This window comes from Patiria miniata, unplaced genomic scaffold (assembly GCF_015706575.1).
Source record: "Patiria miniata isolate m_02_andy unplaced genomic scaffold, ASM1570657v1 HiC_scaffold_7, whole genome shotgun sequence".
In the NCBI taxonomy this organism is placed as follows: domain Eukaryota; kingdom Metazoa; phylum Echinodermata; class Asteroidea; order Valvatida; family Asterinidae; genus Patiria; species Patiria miniata.
The window spans coordinates 27,739,512-27,758,325 of record NW_024037074.1 but is presented as its reverse complement, the minus strand read 5'-3'; the positions used below and the strand labels follow the sequence as shown (position 1 = coordinate 27,758,325).

Genomic DNA, 18,814 nt, shown 5'->3' with positions numbered 1-18,814 from the left:
CCAGATTTTCCCCTAGGTTACGCGTAAATAATGCATCCATACCAGAGTACATGTAGATGCCAGACAATTACTGTCAAGTAGGGGCATACTAGCTAGGCACTGCATGCAGGAGCGGAACTTTCGACACAGCAACTTTTCAGGCATAAATGGCCATCTCATGATGGGCCGCGGCATAAGGCAGTCTCTTTTGTCTGGGACCATTACTGCCACTGAAACTCAAGCCATGAAAGTTATTTTTTTACTTAGTCAGGAGAGGAATCCACCGCAGCAGAGGGCACGCTGCCTGATTGAGTTAGCCAGCTGACAGTGAGACTCAATCCATTCTGAACCCGATCCATTGAGGGCCGCGCCGGGCGGGGACCGGGAAACCCTTCGCCTGGGCCCCGATCTCGATTTCCATCAGCAGACACGGTTGCCGTACGTTGTAAGGGGAATGGAAGTCCAGCATTCAATCCCACTGACCTCAGGCTGAATTCAAGGGATTTGTAAAAAAAAAAAAAAGCTAAAAAAAAAAAAAAAAAAATCGCTGCAGCTTAACTTTTGCTTCAACAGATATACTTTTTCTAAAGCCCTTAAGAAGCCTGGAATTTGGGAGACAGTTTTAAAAGAACACTCCAAATTTGTCCGGCCCTCAGGGTGAACCTACTGATTTTCTACCGAATTCACAAAAAGAAGAAAATAAACTTTTCACTTGGCTTAAATATTTCCAAAAAGTGTGCGGGGGCCTTGTTGTATAAACCCGCTTAATTTAAAGCCCCCAACAATTCAAGAGATCAATGGGGCAATTATAACGTTGCCGTTCAGCCCCCATCACGGATCATACACGATGCATCACCTATGTTCCGCTTTCTGTAATCGGAGGGAAATGAAACGAAATAACAATGAAGGGTACAGCAGGCTCCGTATTCTCTTTCGAGGAATACAAAAGAAAAGATCAGTCTTTTGTCATTCAGTGACTTATTAGTAAGAGTCTCGGCTTGCCAGTTGCGGCTCCTTATAATTTGATCGTCCATGAAAGTACGTGTGTATCTTTAATTTGATTGGAAATGTGGATATCATTTCGGTTGTCTAAGTAATTAGATAAGGCCTATTGATACACGAGGACCCCATTCTAAGGTGTTTCTTGAGAACATTTCCATTTTGTTGTGTTGGTCTGGGTGCTTATAGTGGCTGTACTGTATTCTGTAAGATCTCCTGAGGGCAAATGCCGTGTAATATTATTTGTGGGGTGCGGCATTCCTCCATGGGTGGGGTATCCACACCAGGCGTCCCCTCTGTAGCTGCATGGTAGCTGCGAGGAGCATGTTTTCCGACCCCAGGATTCGTCGCGCCCATCATCATGCATGCTCTGCTGAACAGTAGGCCTACTAGTTGTAGTGTACATCCGACTCTGCTTCCCATCCGTACCGTACGGTACATGTATTTAGAGTGCAGTGTTGTCGCTGTCATCATAGAGCTAGAGTTGCGCATGCAGACCAGTAAGAGGCTTACGCCGACCAAATCACAATACATGTATTGCATATCACTGTGATCATTTCTCTCCAAATAAGCCTATGCCGACAGTTTTGTGGCCCTTACTTGAGCAATGAACTATCCAAGCTCTGAACCGAACGTTGAGCTTGTATTTCTGAGAAACGTGGATGATAGATTAGACCCAAAGGTCGCTCTATTTTGCAAGCAGTGGAAGGATCATTTTCTAAAATGGCGATGCGATGATGGGCTTCATGACTACAAAAAGGGGTGATCCTATCTATGGAGGGAAAAATCACCCAAAAAATACGTCAGCTTAATCCCCCAAAATTGGTTAGAAATTAGAAGATGGTTAATCACTGAAGCTTTGATGTGATGTATGTCTTCAGCACCTTTTGGAAGTTGTCAGTATATTTCCCAATTGTTGGAAGTGAGGGTATTCATCATTGACACAGAGAGCTTATAGCTGTGCATTATGGGAAAGATCTAGAGTGCATTCAGCACCTGCGCATGTCGAAAGAGACTATAGGCACCAAATGAATGCAGCATAGCAGGCTCCGCCTTTCTGGCTTGGCGAATCAAATACGACCTCGCGTCGCGCTAGGCACGCTCGACAGCTCCGATGCCATTTGCATCGTGTACTCTGTGCGCCATTGAGAACTGAGCTGAGGGACTCATACGGAATCAAGCTGAGCTGGCTTTGGATGTATGTACAACAAGAGCGGTCGTCTGAATGTGTGCAGCGCTAGGCGTCAGGTCTTTGTCTGTTGACCAGGGTGTGCGTGAAATTCTCCACTTTCCTTCGGCAAAGACTCGGTTGCTTTCCACCAATTTTACATCTTGATGGTGAGTAGTTTATTACTTTCGTTCATACCACCTTGGAGAAGAACAATTCGCGGTTACTTTGGTGCATTTTGGAAGGATGATTTGTAAACGTCCTTCGAATGGTTTCGTGTCATTTGGGAGGCGGTTTAAATGGAATGTGTCCCCGCAGAGGCTTCGTTTCAGAGGCTGACTCGCGCACAGCCACGAGCATGCTTTCAGCTCACGCAGACGTCTTTGTGTTGAGGCCTAGCGCTTTTCATGCGGCCTCGTGTAGCGTGTTTGCATGGTTTCTGCAGTTTCAGTGCTGGGCGTCTTGTCTTCCTGTTCATGGAGGGGTAGTCTTCTCCTGTGTGTTTTGACTCTGAAATAACATGGGCTTTCTGGTGGGTCCTGAATGAATCCTTCCCAAATGGGAAGACCTCAGATCGGACTGTTCTTAAGACATGTAAGATGAGGAAATCAAATGTTCATGGTTTGTCAATGTCCGCCTAGGTTTGTTACTTTTGGAAAGAATGTACATGTACTATGTATGTAGTATCCAAATGCTACTTCAGTGGTTGTGTATACTGTAACGTCTATAGTACTTTAGTAGGCCTACATGGAGAGTAAAGAACATTTTCAAAGTATTTCCTAACAAAATTGAGAATGTTGCTCCGTCCCAAATTAATGTTTGTTCAACATTTTGCAATGACTGACCTTCATTGATTGAGATGATACATACTATTATTAAAATTTATAATATGATAAAGGTGGTGTCAGGATGCAACATTGTTTCTGTATTATTTAGTATGAACGGAAACTCTTCAAATGGATGCCAATTTGGAAAGAATGTTGTCAAACTCAAGCATGTCAAGAGGGTAGAATGTAGTAGCCCGACGCCCCTTTTTATAGTGCATCAATTCCCCCCCCCCCCTTCCTTGGGCTGCCACACCCAAGATGTGGGGATTGTGACCTTTGAAGTGACTAAATCCCTGCCCATGTGGCAAAATTGGAAAGAATGTACATGTAGTATCCAGACGCCACGGTTGTGTATAAAGTGTACAGAGAATATCTAGAGTGCATTTTCAAATTATTTTCAAAATAACAAAATTGGAAGTGTTTCTCAGTCCCACACCCAGATTTGTATGTCTTTTCAACACTTTTGCAATGACTGACCTTCATTGAAAGTGGCGTTTGGATGCGACATTCTTTCTGCAAAATTTAAGTGACAATGTCAAACCATGGAGCTATAGCTCCATGGCCCAACATACCGGTACATGTACATTGTTTGGGGCATCTGAAATTGGTTGCCTGTCAATCTACCGCAGTACCGGAAGTGCACCAATTTTAAAAGCATTAGTGAGTGGCTGAAATCCCCACGCTGTGGCTTGAAAAACGTGACCAAACCAGACATAAGACTTCAGGCAGCACTTGGGGGTGGGGGGGGGGGGGGAATTGATACATTACATACATGTGTGCATTACTGAACAAATACATGTATCTCAGTGGTACTAGTCAGTCATACACAAGTGGATTTCTGGGAAAGAAAACATGAATTTTGGGCTACCAGGTACATAATACCGGTGTTTTGAATATTTTCATGACTTTTCCCATTGACTTTGTACTCAACCATGTCCATGGCATCCTGATACTACATTCTTTCCCCTTCCGCCATGGGTAAACTACAGTTCATTGCCAAGATGAGGAAATCAAACATATTAATTGTTTTGGATTTAGAGACTACATGTAGGCCTTCATAAATACCGACGGTAGCCTACCTAGTGTTTTCAATCCTGGCCATGACACAGCAGCCCAAGTTATCAGGAACCCATCATTTCAGAGAAAAAAATGTAATCCAATTTGGAAGGAATGTTGCATTCAGGGTAATGTGCAGTACATCCTGAGGCCACTTTTTGTCACTGTCTTGTGTTAGTCCAAGACTGGATTGGGTGCTCCCCTCAGCCCTAATACAGCCGGTCCCTAGGGCATGACAAAGCCGCCGCACTTGTGAAGTAGCACTGCTGAAGTTCCCTAAACTGGATTTGATTGAACTTGTAAATACTAGAAAAGGTAGAGCTACCGTTGCGGCTGTTTGACTGTGCTTGTAAGGGACCAGCTACATGAGGAAACTCAAATCCAAATCTAAGAACACTTTTGGGTCTGTTGAATATTTCATACAGTAATTTCTTTGAACTTGTTCATGACTCCTCATAGACTTTGTACACAAGCAGCTATTAAAGCGATGTAATTTGGGACACTGGATCATGTCCATTATGCATGCTACAGCACTGTACTGTGTCATGTGAAATTTTCTTAACTGTATTAACCATCTGGGTGCTACATGTGCATTCGGCCTTGAACTGAGATCGGGCAGTGCATTTCTATCCCGAGTTAAAATTTTCATGCAGTCCAAGTAACACACTTCACAATAATTGTAATAATAGGTCTATTGCATGGTGAAGCTGCTTGTAGTGCTCCGATGCATTGGAAGGTTGGCTATTGAAAGAAGCGCATTCATAAATGTGTTATGAGGTGTGAGACACATGTACTGTACTACATGCCTGTCCAAATTAAATACCACAACCACACTGTACAGGCGTAGCCTGGTTCCCACCACTCCTCAACAGGATGTCTGTCATGTAGGAACCAATCAAGCTCTAGGAGGAAAATGGCAAGGATGATGTCACTTGTGGTTTTCCAGGTTGTTCCCCAAGACTGCCACATGTGTGTCTTTTGCTGAACTTTAACCAGATGGCTGAATCCACTTGGCAAATATGCACTTTTGGCAGATTTGAAGGATCATGACTCATAACATGGGAATGAGAGGGAACTTAGGACCTTAGGTACACTTCAGTTGAGGATACCTACATGTATACATGCAATGTAGTAGGACAATGTAAACATACCGGTACATGTACATTCAAGTTCAACCTTGCAGTGATGGAAAAAGCTGTTAATTTGTTGCACAGTATTTTGGCATCAAACCTGCTATTTTTTAATGCTTGCACTTTATTTTTGTGGTTTGCCTAATTGCCTTGGAGAACAAAATTAATGTACCCAGTAACCTCAGGTACACGTACCGGTAGTTCACAATAAATACTGTAGTGGTGGGATTTAAATTCAGATTTTTAAAAATTCGTTTTGAATTCATTTATTCGGGTTTGAGTTAGGAAACTGGATATTCAAAACTAACCTTTAAAAATATTGAGCCTTCCTTTTTTGTGTGACACAGGCTAAAGAAAGCAACTGGAACATCCCCCAATTTGTTCATTGGTTTCAGATTGTAATTCACTTGCTACAAGTAGCACCTTCTTTGTACATGTATAGCATGTATAGTTCACATCCATTTTTTTTCAACATTACAGCTTTGGAGTGGTTTTGTAAAGGCCCAGTGGTCATTGAATCCTGCAAACTATAGTGCATTTCATGTGGCACCTCATGATCACTCATCCCTTTTTGTTGGCATGACTTTGAGCTGGATGAGAACTTCCTGTTATGGTTTAATAAAAATAGCATAATTGGATTTTGAAATCTCCCCTTTTCCCATCACAACTTGTACACTGGACAAAATACTTCCTTTTTTAATGTTATAAAAGCATATTTTGTTGCTGCATGGAGGAAGAAAATAGTGAGTGTGTCAGTGTTGTGTTAACTTGCAACAATTTAAAATGTGGAGGAATGCATTCTGGCATTTTAAAGCACCAATATGCTTCGCAGGTTAATTTACATTTCTTAATAATAGTCACATTTGAAAATCACATTTGAGTTAAGAATTCTGTGAGTAGGGTACTCTGGTTTCTGGTATGTGTCGCCGTAGCCATGCGCGTCGGCAAAATGGGAAAGAGTTTTTTTCAATGTAAGATGATGTCTCAAAACTGCCAGACTCACTGGTTTGACTGGAATCCTGCTGCTGCACAATTTTAACGTGTTTTTAAAGATGGGGTTACGATCGAGTATAAGCTTTATTTAGTCGGGCACCATTTACAGTCATCAGCCGACATTTGAAGAAGAAAAAAATTTTAAAAGAAGAAAATGCCACTTCGCCGCACCACTTTTGGGGCAAGCTCCATACCAGAAACTGGGGACTTTTTTTTTGGCCTTAGGGTAAAGTTTGTTGGGCAACTCCAAAATCTGTATGTATGTAAGTCCCATCCCAGAGAATCATGAGAATCAAACGCGACAATCAAAATCATTTGAAAACAACATAATTAAATTTCCATGAAAAAAAATTCGTAATTTAGTGGAATGCTGCAATCTTGGTGCTTTTAAACCTGTACAGTTGTGAATTCAAACATCTTAGAATACCAGTGACTGGGAATATTATCATGGATATGAAATGAATAAGAGCAGAAATACTTTTTTCCAGAAATGCATTTGTTAAATTTTTGTTAAGTAATTTTGTGTGCATCAAGTTGTACAGTAGCTCACACATAGCAACAGAAAAACACAGCATTGACCATGACCAACTATGTAAAAGGAGTAATTAAACAAAAACATAAACACCCAGAATTTCAGCATCCCAACCCCTGCATAGTTTCTGTTTTCAAGGGCTGAGCAAAAGATGATTTGACCATTGTACTCGCAGTACTAGCATGCGGTGTATGTATCTCATCTTCAACTCTCTGTGTAATTTGTGTGTACAATGTACACTGCTGGTGTAAAGTGAACAATGCATGCAGAATTATACGCTGTCCACAGCCATGTTATATTTCGGTCCAGTGTGTAAAAAAAATAATTGGTTGTCAACAATACATCACTGGACGCCTGTATGCAGGAACAAATTTGATAAATTGGTATTTTATTGAGTGGGCACTGCAATTATATGAAGTACTGTACATTGTACGTACCGGTATCTAGTGCATAGTGCATCTAGGGAAAAATAGAGGAAGATTTTCACCTTACTTTGCATTTTTTTAATTTGCATTACTTATCTACAGCAAAGATGTCTTATAGACAATTGCTGGGTTTTTTTTTAAGTGTGTGTAGTGGGCATGTTGTAACCATAAGAGGGCAGGATTAAATGTAATTTTTTTTTAAAATGCAATCCTTGAAAATGTAAATGTGTGCGTGTCCCTTATAACCTTATTTTAAATTTTTGATTTGCCATTTTCGAGGGAACAATGTTTTTGGTGCCTGTTTGGCATGTTTGGTTTTAATGCTTATAATGCAGATTTCCTTATTCATGAGCAAAAGTGTGATGACATTTTAGGCAGAAATTACAGCACCAAAAGTTGCCAGAATTTTTGATATTTTGCTGCTGTAAATTTTTTTTTTCTTTGGTAATTCGTTGTCGTGTCTGATGGCAATAAATAAATGAGCAAACTTTTCTCACAAATGTTTTCGATGAGCAAATTTTTGGTTTTGGGTGCACAATTTGAACATAAACCCCTAAACTGAATGGGATCTTCCTGAAATGACATCACAGCAACAGCGCCCTCAGTTGTACTGAAAAGTATGGACAATTCTAATTGTTTAAAGAAGTGCACTTTTCAATCAAATAAACCGAAAAGGATGTCAAATAGTTTCATACATTTACATATAGTAGGAGTAGAAAGTTGCTTAAAATGTGTTTCTTTGAACTCAGGAACCCTCAGATGTCCCGAAAAGCACGGAATTTTTGTTAATGTTTAAAGGGAAAATACAAGATTTGCAAACATCAAAAAATAAAACTACCAAGTTGTTACGAAATAATACTAGGATGTTGGTAAATGACAGTCTAAAGCATCCTGTAGAATTAGGGCACCTGGTGTGAAGTCATTTTCAAGAAAAATGGTACTTTTGTATATACATTGTATTTCCAACGGTGTTCGGCCGACCACCATTGGAAAAACTGTTTTTCAACTACTGATCCAAATGTACCGGTTTTTTTTTCAGTACAAATTTTGTTTGCTATTGGTTCCATGTTCAACGAACAGGTGCAGGCCAGCTAGACTGGTTCCCTTACCTTACAATTTTCCGGCATTTTTAATCCATCTCATCTTTAGTGGAGTCAGGGAACCAGACTACTTGAACTTTTTTGTTTTTCTTGGTTTTCCAGCATTTTCGAACACAAAACTTCAACATGTCAGTGTAACAATATTTGATCTAATAGGCCTACCCCCCAAATAGTTTATTTCTGAAAATTACAGCGAAAGCCAATAATGTACATTCCCTTTAAAGAAGTGCACTTTTCATAAAAAACAAACAAAAAAAGGGATGTCAAAACACATTTCAAAACCTGATTAGAAAGTTGCACAAATCGTGTTCCTAAGAAAAATTCAGCTGATGAACCTTTTTTTACGCAGTAGAGTTTTGCAATTTACATGCATTGTAACAATTGACATTATGGTGTTTATGTATGTTTGGCATTTGGCGATTCCGCTCTGGAATCGATTAGAATTAATTTGAAAATCTGCATCAAAATTGAGATTTCACCTTCGCAAGAATGAAAGATGACATGGTTGATGGAATCTTTTATAAAAGTTGTAAACAAAAGTTAAACGTTCTGCAATTGGAATGCTCCATGGATCACAGAGGGGAGCTATACCGGTAGTTTGCTCTACACCACAAGTTAAAGCAATCTACCCGGTATGCATCATGTTTGTAGTTGTACTGGTCTGAACACCTCACCCACAGATTCTTGCTTGATTTTGAGAGGTATCTGGTTAATTTGTGATAAATATACCGGTAGGCCTACTGTTTTCAGATTCTTTTTACCCAGTGTACATGTAGGCATATGGCAGCAAGTTGGCAAGATAATTTTAGCAAATGCCATGTGACTCACTCCTGGCCAGTCAGGAGACAGAATTTATTCATGAGTGAATGCCTTACATGTGTTTATTTATTTTTTATTCATCCTTTTTTTTCTCTCTTTGTGTTTCATTTAACAATACAGGACACTGTCGCCCTCTTGAGATCTTCATAGCTGCATACACGTGTGAGCTACATAACTCATCTGTCTTGAGTAAAATATCTACCAGTAAGTTACATTTGACTTGCAATCTGTGTGGTTCTCCTACCCCCCCACCAAAAAAAAAATTAATAGATTAAAATTCAAAACACCCCCCACCAAAACAAGGGGATGGGGGAGGAAAAAGACAATGCCCCAAATTTCTATATTATTTCAAGGCAGAGGGCCTCCCCACCCCCTCTAGAAATAAATCCTGGCAATGTCATTGCATATCACAAATGCAGCTGTGTGATCAACTCATTTTCATAAACTAACTGGGCATAATAATCCCAGCACACATGATGGCCAGGTCTCAGATCAGTTTCCACAAGGCTTGAATCTCCGCGAAGACAAGCGTCCGTTGGACCACAGGGGTTGACATGTAATACGCTCCAGACGACATCAAGCCCAGAAGGGATTTTTCAGGACCGACATACATTGAGCATGAATATTCGAATGAGGAACAATCCACCTTTTTTTTTCTCCAGTGGCCGCGTGTACATTTGGGTCTTACTCAATGTACACATTTAAAAAATGGTTTAAAAATTGAATCCAAATTGTTAGTTCATCTGATTCTTTTCAATAATTAAATAAGATGAAAAATTTGCACTTTTTTCCTTCAGTTTTGAACAAAGTATTTTTTAAATGTTTACATGAAAAGGACTCTTTGATTTTTTGCTATTGCTCTAGCAAAGTGCTAAATTTGTAAAGTTGAAATAGTTTTTTTTTTCTTATTGAAAAATTAAAGTACTCTTGTTTCTAGCAGAATTTATGTGCTAGATTTTTCAAGTTGAAAGGGGGGGGGGTGTCTTAACTGGCCCCATCAGTGTCAATGTACATGGTCCAGGGGCCAGTCTACTCACAGGGTTGCAGAGGTAAAAATTGAGAGGGGGGGGAGTCATTTCTTTTAATTGTCTTTTCTCTAAGTTGGCGAAATGTTTCCCCTGGAATGCTTTGCTGACTTTTATAATGCAGATACACATGTTGACTGTTTTGTGGTCAAAACACCACCCCTGCCAAACAAAATTGATCTGGTGACAGTTGTGACACCCACGATCCCAAGTCTGCATGCCTGAGAAGGCGAATTGTCCATAAATTATCGACAATGATCTGAATTTCTGTGGTAAATTATATGTAAGCATGCTGTTTTACGCTTTTTTTAATTATTATTATTCCCTGCAGGTGTATGAAGCCCTCTCATCAATGACAAGCCGATTTCTGCAGTGAGACCCTCACTCATTATGAGTGGAGGTGATGCTATGCTTAGTTGTCACCTTTGTGGATACTCGGCTACATCTCCTGTCTATCTCGCCCAGCACCAGAAACGCCACGGTGTAGAGTACGAAGGACCCTGGCGCACTTGTGATCACTGTAATTTTGCGACTAGATCCGTGCAAGATTTCCGGGCGCACTCTAAACAGCACCCTCGTGAACTGCCCCGGGATTTCAGGTGCAGGGATTGCGGACGGACCTACCAGACATTGAAAAACTTTGAGAAGCACTGTATTCAGGTCCACAATAAGGAGCTATCAATGATGGAAGAGGGGCGACACGTTGAAGGCAGTAGTGGTAATGAATCCACTGGAAATACATTTCAGTGCAGTGAGTGCGAATTCACTTGCAAAAGCCATGGCAGCATGTGGTACCACCAAAAGAAGGTGCACCCAACCGAGGAAGACAAGCAGAAAGAGTGGCACTGTTGCCAGCTATGTGGCCTGACGTTTGTCTATAAGCAGAGGTACTATGCCCACATGGAGCAGTACCACGCTCTTTCCATGGATGAACCTGTAGATGGTGAGGAGATGCCTGTAGATGACGGCTCCCCATCCCATGAAGGAGGTCAGTCCCCTTCCCCAGAGAAGCATGATTTGACACCGGGACAACTTATCATCAAGTCAGAGGCGTTATCAGATGGGGAACCGGAGGGGGATTTAGAGCCAGAGGAAGGCACGTGGGTGGATCATGACGATGAAAATATCATGCTGTCTCACGGCGAGATGGGATCGGGTAGTAGACCCAGCAGTGAAGGTGATGTCGACATTGAGAACAGAGGCTCTGCAAATGGCAATGACGAATCACCGCCGAGCCTGAGACAGATGCTTGAGAGAGGCCCGAGCCCTGGCAGGCTTGGGGGTGGTGACGGTTCCTATGAAGTTAGACCAGGTGGTGTTGGATTCCCTTGCGACGACTGTGACTTTGTTGGGGCCTCTTCAAGTGGACTGTGGTACCATCGCCGTAAAGTACATGAGCCAAACAAAATGGCCACTTGTCCACACTGCGATTATACGGCAGTGAGTAGTAGAGATGTTCAAAAGCACTTGCGCAAACATACCAATGAACGGCCTTTTGATTGTAAGTACTGTGAACGCAATTTCATTCAGAAAAACCATCTGTTTAATCACATCATTACAATCCACAAGGGGGAAAAGCTTCCCACAGAAGTCTCTGAAAGTAGCGGAAGTAATGCGAGAGTGAGTCCCTCCCAGTCACCGTCCCAAGAGAGTAACCGGCCTTTTACATGCAATCAGTGCGGTAGGGCCTTTGCTAGAAAAAACCTGTTGCAATTGCACAAGATGACACATGGTGTGGTTCAGGACCAAAAAGAGGAGGACGTCACTGTTGATGAGCAAGATTTAGAGGAAAGCGCTGCTGAGGGAATGGAACATGATTCAGACGTTGCCGGCCCAAGTGGTATTCAGAAACAAGTGAAGCTTGTTGCTGAGCAATGCCAGTGTACCATTTGTCAGAAATCGGGGCCCAATATGGTCGGGTACAATTATCTGAAAGAAGGCACTGCGCCCAGTGGGAAAAAAAGATTTGAGTGCTCCTTGTGCAGAAAAATATTCTCGGCCCTTTGTAAGTGCTTGGGCCACATCAAACTGCTTCATGCAAACGCCAGTGGGAACCCCTACAAGTGCAGGAATTGCGGGAAGTGTTTTCTGGCAGTGACCTCCCTCTGTGGTCACATGAGAGCCCACCGCGAACGCAAGAAGTTCAGCTTTCAGTGCGGCATCTGTGAGAAGGTGTTTCAGATCGGGGAAGCCCTCAAAAGGCACGTGGTCGCCTTTCACAGCAAGGCTATCTCCAAAGAGGCTCTGGCAGCCGCGGCTAAACAGAGTAACAGACTCAAGCTAAAAATCAGATTGCCAAAGCTTGCGGACAAACTGTTAGCGGACAAATTAGCAGGTGGTAGAGGGAAGGGACAGCAAGAAGGCCTGCAGGAGGACAAAACCACTGGACAGTCAATGGCAGCCAAGAAACGTGCACTGCCCAAAACAATGACTTGTAACAAGTGTGGCCAGAGCTTTACTCAAGGTAACTCGTACGTTCGGCACATGTGCAAGCACCTGAACATTGTTCCCTTTGACTGTAAGAAGTGCGGGAAGCTTTTCTCTTCACAAGCTGTCCTGAAGGCCCACATGCAGCATCATAACAATGCCCAGATGTACCAGTGCATCAGATGCCCATTCAGAGCCAAATACCTCACTCAACTCTACACGCACATGGAGAAGCACTTCGGTAAAGGTGTGCATGGTTGTGTGTACTGTACTACCCGGTTCACCAAGAAGTCCAACATCAAGAAGCACATCCTAACCAAGCATCGGGGGAAGCGTCTGGCTTTTGAGGACTACACTGCAACTGTACAAGCCGATGACGAAGACATCGTCAACGAGGAAGGCGATTCACAGGAGGATGTTCCCAATGAGCCAGATGTCATGGATACCACCCCTCCGCCACATCCAGTGAATGTGTATCCAGCACCAGCTGCAGCCAGTCCGAACAGACCTACTCCTTCTAAACAGCCGGTTGTTGGTAACATGCGGGTGGAAATCTCTCAGCCAGACAGCAGTCAGATTGCAGAAGACCGTCCTCCGAGCACTCTCAGCTCGGAAGGGTCCGTTCACACCAGCGTATCGGCCTCTCACAACCCAAGCAAGACCCCCACGCATCAAGCCAAAGAGGGCAAAGGGCAAACTATGCCTTCCCCGGCTTCTAAGAAAGAAATGGCATCTGACCAGAAGTGTGCTGATTGCCTGTCCAAAACCTCGAGCAATCTGAAATGCACCCATTGCGGTATAATATTCCTGGATATGGTCATGCATACTATTCACATGGGCTGGCACGGTCGTAACGATCCATTTGAATGCCATACCTGTGGTCGTAACTGTGGCGATAAGTATGGATTCATTACTCATATCTTTAGAGAACCTCACAATTGATCATGTCCAGGGGAATAAACCTGGCTGAAAAAGAATGCAATGACTTAAGTAATCATGCACTTTCTATGTTACATTGTATATCTTTTTGTAAGTGTTGTGTCAAGTAGTGTTTTTCTTATCCTGTTCAATCCTTTTAACTACATTGTAATTAATTTGTGACAGCTTTACTGTACTGGTGTTGAGGGTTGAAAAGTTGATGTGATGCATACTGTATTATAGCTGTTTGTGTCTTGAACTGTATGTTAGATATTATTGAGAATACATGTAGACCTGAGTTTGCTTCGGAGACTAATTCTGCTTGCGATCGCCATCGAAGTACTGTAAAATATTACATATATTGTATCAAAAAAGAAGAAAAAAACTTCTGCATTTTCTAGCAGTATTGCATATGCCAGAAGTAGATGTTCATTGTACGTGTTGTGAAAGACTAGATTTTTTTAATGGTTTGTTTCATGTTTGCACTTGTGTTTTTTTAGTATGTACTTTTGATTTTAGAATAACGTGTATGGTTATGTGAGCACTTGTACAGCATATGTGGACATTCCCAATGACAATTGGTTACCAGTTAGAAATCAAGCAATGGTATTGCTTTCGACTGGTTGTCCCCTGATTTTTGTTCAGCACAAAACTTTGCTAAACATTACATTTGCTTAGAAAATTCGGCAGAAAAGTAGACGAGTTGTCACATTTTTGTATTTCAGATATGTTTCAAATCTATAGTTGCAAATGTTGACGTGCGTTAACAAACATGTACATGTACAGCAGAATTTCATGTAGCAAGTAGCCTGGAAAAAAACAGGGGCAGAGTTCGTGGCACTGCTTCATGAATAATAGAAATATTTTGCAAAGTATAGCAACACTGTTTAGCTTATACTCTTTGGCTCGAGAAACAGAGACAGTTTTGGGATACATGAAGTTGAAGATGTTATGTCCGTGCTATTTTTGTTTTTGTTTTTTTAAATTGCCGATTTTTTAGTCAATACAAAAGTACGTCACTTTTGTATGAGACAACAACAAAAATAAGCCCACTTATGTGAAACACTTCTGTGTAAAATTTAGAATTATTTGTGGCCTGACAATAATTCAGTTCTCGCAGGGTAGACTGGTTCCCGACCCACTATCAGAATCGATAATGTAGGGATTGGGGGCAAGGCCTTTCACAGGGCAGATCTGCAGGGCCCTATTTTATGGCTACGCTCACCGTGTGCAAAAAATTCCTGCTTACCATGGCATAAAACTCTGTGCTTACGGTAAGCGTATACCGGGTTAGCAAGGATTTTTGGCTTATGTGCATGCGCACATTCCGTACCGAAGGATTATATGCTTACAGTTACAAGGTTAGACAGGGTTTTTTCTGCTAGCGCTGTTAGCACAAAATGGTGATCGTAAGCACTGAATTCTGTGGTTAAGCAGAGCCATGAAATTTGGCCCAGTTTTGCACAAAAGCAACCCAAACTGAGGGTTGGAGAAGCCCAAACTAGAAAAAAATGTATGTTTTCCTTTTAAAATAAGAAACACTAGTTTAAAAAAGATGTTATGCAAGAAAAATATTTATTGAAGAGCATGGACAGTACATCTTCAAAGTATCTGTGTTTTGTGCACTGCTTACAGTCTTTTTTTAAAGAAGGACTCTGTTAGTAGAATTTAGCGCAGAGACGTTTGGCTTAGCAACAAGGTGTTAGCAGCCTAAACTGCATGAGTTGCATATTGCTTATGGCTGGTCCAATCCCCACCTGATTTTTGCTTGCCACAAAAATATGCTCAGCTATATACATGTGTATTCTCCTAATTTGAAGCGCCTTGAATTTGGTCTTTAAATACGTTGTGAAGTGTTAACTGAAAAGAAAACCTTTTAATTGTGCACACAGGCAAACTATTGTAGTACTTTGTTTTTAAGGTTGAGTGAAAAATGAAAGTTTAGAAAGACTTGAGGTTTCAGAAGTTGCTCTTTTTGTAGAGTTTTGTTGTCAGGTCTTGTGATAAGTCAAGTGTCAACTGTTATACAGTTGACTGACAACATATCACTCAGCTAGTTATAGACATATTTGGTTAAACCCAGTTTGGGTATTGTGCAAACAAATTGTTTTGAATACATATACAATGTACATGTATATATTGCAGATGTAATTTGAAGAATTGTCCCCGATAATTTTACATTTTTTAGTAAAACTAGAGAGTAATTCATTGTTTTATTTATTTTTTGTACAATGTATATATATTAGGCTGGGTTGTGGTATTTCTTTGATTACTGGACTCTACATGTATAATGCCTGGGTCATTAAGCATCTTAAATGTATCAATGCACATTAATATGTCCATGTAATGGAGTTTCTTTGCTGGAGACCTTGACGTGCACTAATTTAACACATCTTCATATTGCTGCGTCAAATTTCAATAACTGTTTTACTAATTTGTTTAAGATGTTTTTCTTCTAGACTAAACGACACTGTTGCTATATCGTGATATGGACTAGATCTTGCACAGTTATTTGGAAATACGTGCAGCATGTATGCATGGTACTCATGTGCAGGTACAATGTACAATGTATATAGGAACAGTGTATTTAATCTCGATATTTAGATTTCAATTCACAGTCAGAAATATTTAAGAAAAAAAAATTGAGACATTGTTCATATTTAACTCACCAATTATTTATTTGCAATAAATTTAAATGTTGTTTATTGTAATATAAAAGAGGTAATTACGACGTAATTGTTGGCAATTCGCAAGAACAGGAAAGAGACCGATCATTAAGCCCTGCCCCATTTGTGTTGTGACCAATCACAGCTGTGATTTATGTCCCACATATTCGTGCGCTAAAGTTATTAATTGCCCACGTGCGCAGTGGGCGGGGCTTACTGGATCGGTCAGAGCCAATCACAAGTCGAATGACGGGCACGTGACAAGTCACCACAAACAGGCGGTGAACAGTGACAAAGGAATGCTACTGTCAAAGTTCATTCGAACAACTTTTCACTTGACTTGAAACTTGGATGACTTGTGATTGACTTGATAATAACTACGTACGTGGTAAAGCAACCGTCCATTGTTAACTGCAAAATAACCTTGCCTGTTTTTTTTCTCGTATTTCTCATGTGTGTTTCAACTTTCGTTGGTTGTATTTTGCCATTAAGGACTCGAGTTAAAACATGGACGAAAGGAATAGACCCTCCATGTGTCCAAAAAAATAAGGAATTCAGTTACATTTTTTTAAATCCTTGTTTGTCTTTCAAGCTGTGTTCGTAACTCCCGATATCATCCCTCTTATAACAATGCATAAATGAATACATTTGTAATTGCAAAACTTGTTGAAAAATGGCAAACATTCTGTTAAGAAATAAATCTTTAATAGTAAGAGTTACAACCGTTAAAAGTTGCGTGCTGTGCTGTGTGGTACTGTCCTTGCCATAGGCCTGAAAAAGATTCAGTTGACAGTCGGTTTCTGAAGACGTTAGTTTCACCCCATGGAAGTCCCCTTCTACTACATGTACGAGTATTGGGAAAATAACCATGTGTTAGGCGGCCCGCCCATTAAGTATTAATTTTGAAAACGGGCCGCCACCAACAGGGCCCGAACCAATTTGTAGCCTGCTAGCTGTCCATGTTGTCGTGCTCAACAAAATAATGCGCATCCTCGCTCGGATAAGTCCGGGCAGTCTATCTCAGTACTTCGAACCATGGAGCTATATAACGAGGTAGGCCTTCGCGACTACCAGGCTAGCGAGGATGCAATTTCTGTTTTTTTTTTCCTCAAAGAAGTTTTAACTTGAATGTACATGTATGTTTTTTTTTTAATGAAAAACTACATGTTCAACAGTGGAACACCTAAAAGGAACAAAAAGGATCTTGGGACCGCTTTCTTGTCGGGGTTCGACTGTTTCTTATGGGCGCCTGCTATACTCTCTGAAAGAAGGCCTTCTGGAAGAATCCTTCTGGAAGTGGGGGAGCGGAGGGATGGGGTGGGTGGGTTCTCTGCAAGTAGACTGGAGTTCTTGGTCCTGCATCATCTATCCCGATTGTTGGAGGGGAAGGAGGGTGGGGTGGAACATGGAGCTATTTTATAGCTCCATGGGTGGAAATAGTCTACCCTGGCGAACTGAACTGCTTTGTCTTGCCGCACTAGTCGAAATCATTAAAAAAAAAACACATTCGCTCACTGTGACCCCCATGTGTCCCCGCAGTCAGAATTTGGGGAAGGCAAAAATGAAGGTTTTTTTTTTTATAATTATAAAGTATATGAGGAGCTAATCAACTGGCATTATGTCCCCTCCTTAACATAAAATTAGGCCCCGGTGCCGGTGTCACATGAAAATCCGACTCCTATGAAAATCGGACCCCTATTTCCCTATAGACCGCTTGCAGACGCGTTCGATAATTGACGCGCTAAGGTGAGCGACGCCATGTTATGGGACAAAATGTGCGTGGATAGATATACGCCTGTCCCACAACATGGCGTCGCGCGCCTTCGCGCGTCGATTATCAAACGCGTCTGCAAGAGGTCTATTATTGGTTGATCCCTCGCACGTGACAGGTCACTCTCCCGAAACGATCCTAAAAATAGCATAGTATCGTACTCACGCGTGCGCAGTATACCAATGACCTGTCCGTACCAGTACCACGTACATACTACATAGGCAAACAGGTCAACTCGTACGCCAACCAACTCGTACGCGAGACAACTCGTACGCGGATTGGTCAACTCGTACGCGAGACAACTCGTACGCGAACCAACTCGTACGCATGCCAACTCGTACGCGAGCCAACTCGTACGCGAGACAACTCGTACGCGAACCAACTCGTACGCGGGACGTTTTAGGAGTGGTTTCGAGGATTGGGTTGGCATGGTTGGGAAGAATTTGGGAATAGTGTGACGGGTAGTCCGTAGTTCAATGTGTGACCGTTGTGTGTGATTGGGAGTGAACCCGTGAATGATGATAATAAAGTAACTGATTTTTGTTGTTAGACGAGTGTTGTATCGTTTTGTGCATACATGTAGCCTTGTCACGTCAAATTTAATTCCATATATTAATGCAACGATGCAATTAATTTTCGGACCCAAGAAAAAAAAATATTTTCAGGGCAACCTCGCATTTCCGGTGAAAATAAATAAAATTCTGATTTAACAATAAATAAAAATCAACTCCCCATTTTTTTTTTTTTTACAAAATATTATTTGGATATATAATAATTAGGACTAAAAAACTATCTGACCCAAGCAAAACATTAACCATTAAAAACGCTTTTAAACACGAATAAGAAACTAATGTAAAAATATTTACGGTCGATAATTCGAAAAATAATGGAAATATATGGTCGGGCACACCAGATGCACAACGCTATCAGGACGGGAAACTGGCGGACACTGTCCGTACAACTGTATAAGCATGCGTGA

General features: G+C 41.4%; 1 protein-coding gene across 2 annotated transcripts; it reads left to right on the top strand.

Annotated features, from left to right (window-relative positions):
• The first annotated feature begins 1,453 nt into the window (after positions 1-1,453).
• On the top strand, positions 1,454-16,795 carry LOC119746228 (zinc finger protein 594-like). 2 transcript variants are annotated; one of them, XM_038223047.1, is made up of 3 exons: positions 1,454-2,316; positions 9,149-9,232; positions 10,385-16,795. In XM_038223047.1, the coding sequence occupies exon 3, from the start codon at positions 10,444-10,446 to the stop codon at positions 13,420-13,422; it is 2,979 nt and encodes a 992-aa protein (XP_038078975.1). In that variant the 5' UTR covers positions 1,454-2,316; positions 9,149-9,232; positions 10,385-10,443; the 3' UTR covers positions 13,423-16,795. The 2 variants fall into 2 exon arrangements, with proteins under 2 accessions (XP_038078975.1, XP_038078976.1); XM_038223048.1 differs by lacking the exon at positions 1,454-2,316 and adding an exon at positions 2,588-2,740.
• The last annotated feature ends 2,019 nt before the right edge of the window (positions 16,796-18,814 follow it).

Coding starts and splice junctions, on each gene's coding strand:
- LOC119746228 (XM_038223047.1), top strand. CDS start 10,444: ATGAGTGGAGGTGATGCTATGCTTAGTTGTCACCTTTGTGGATACTCG.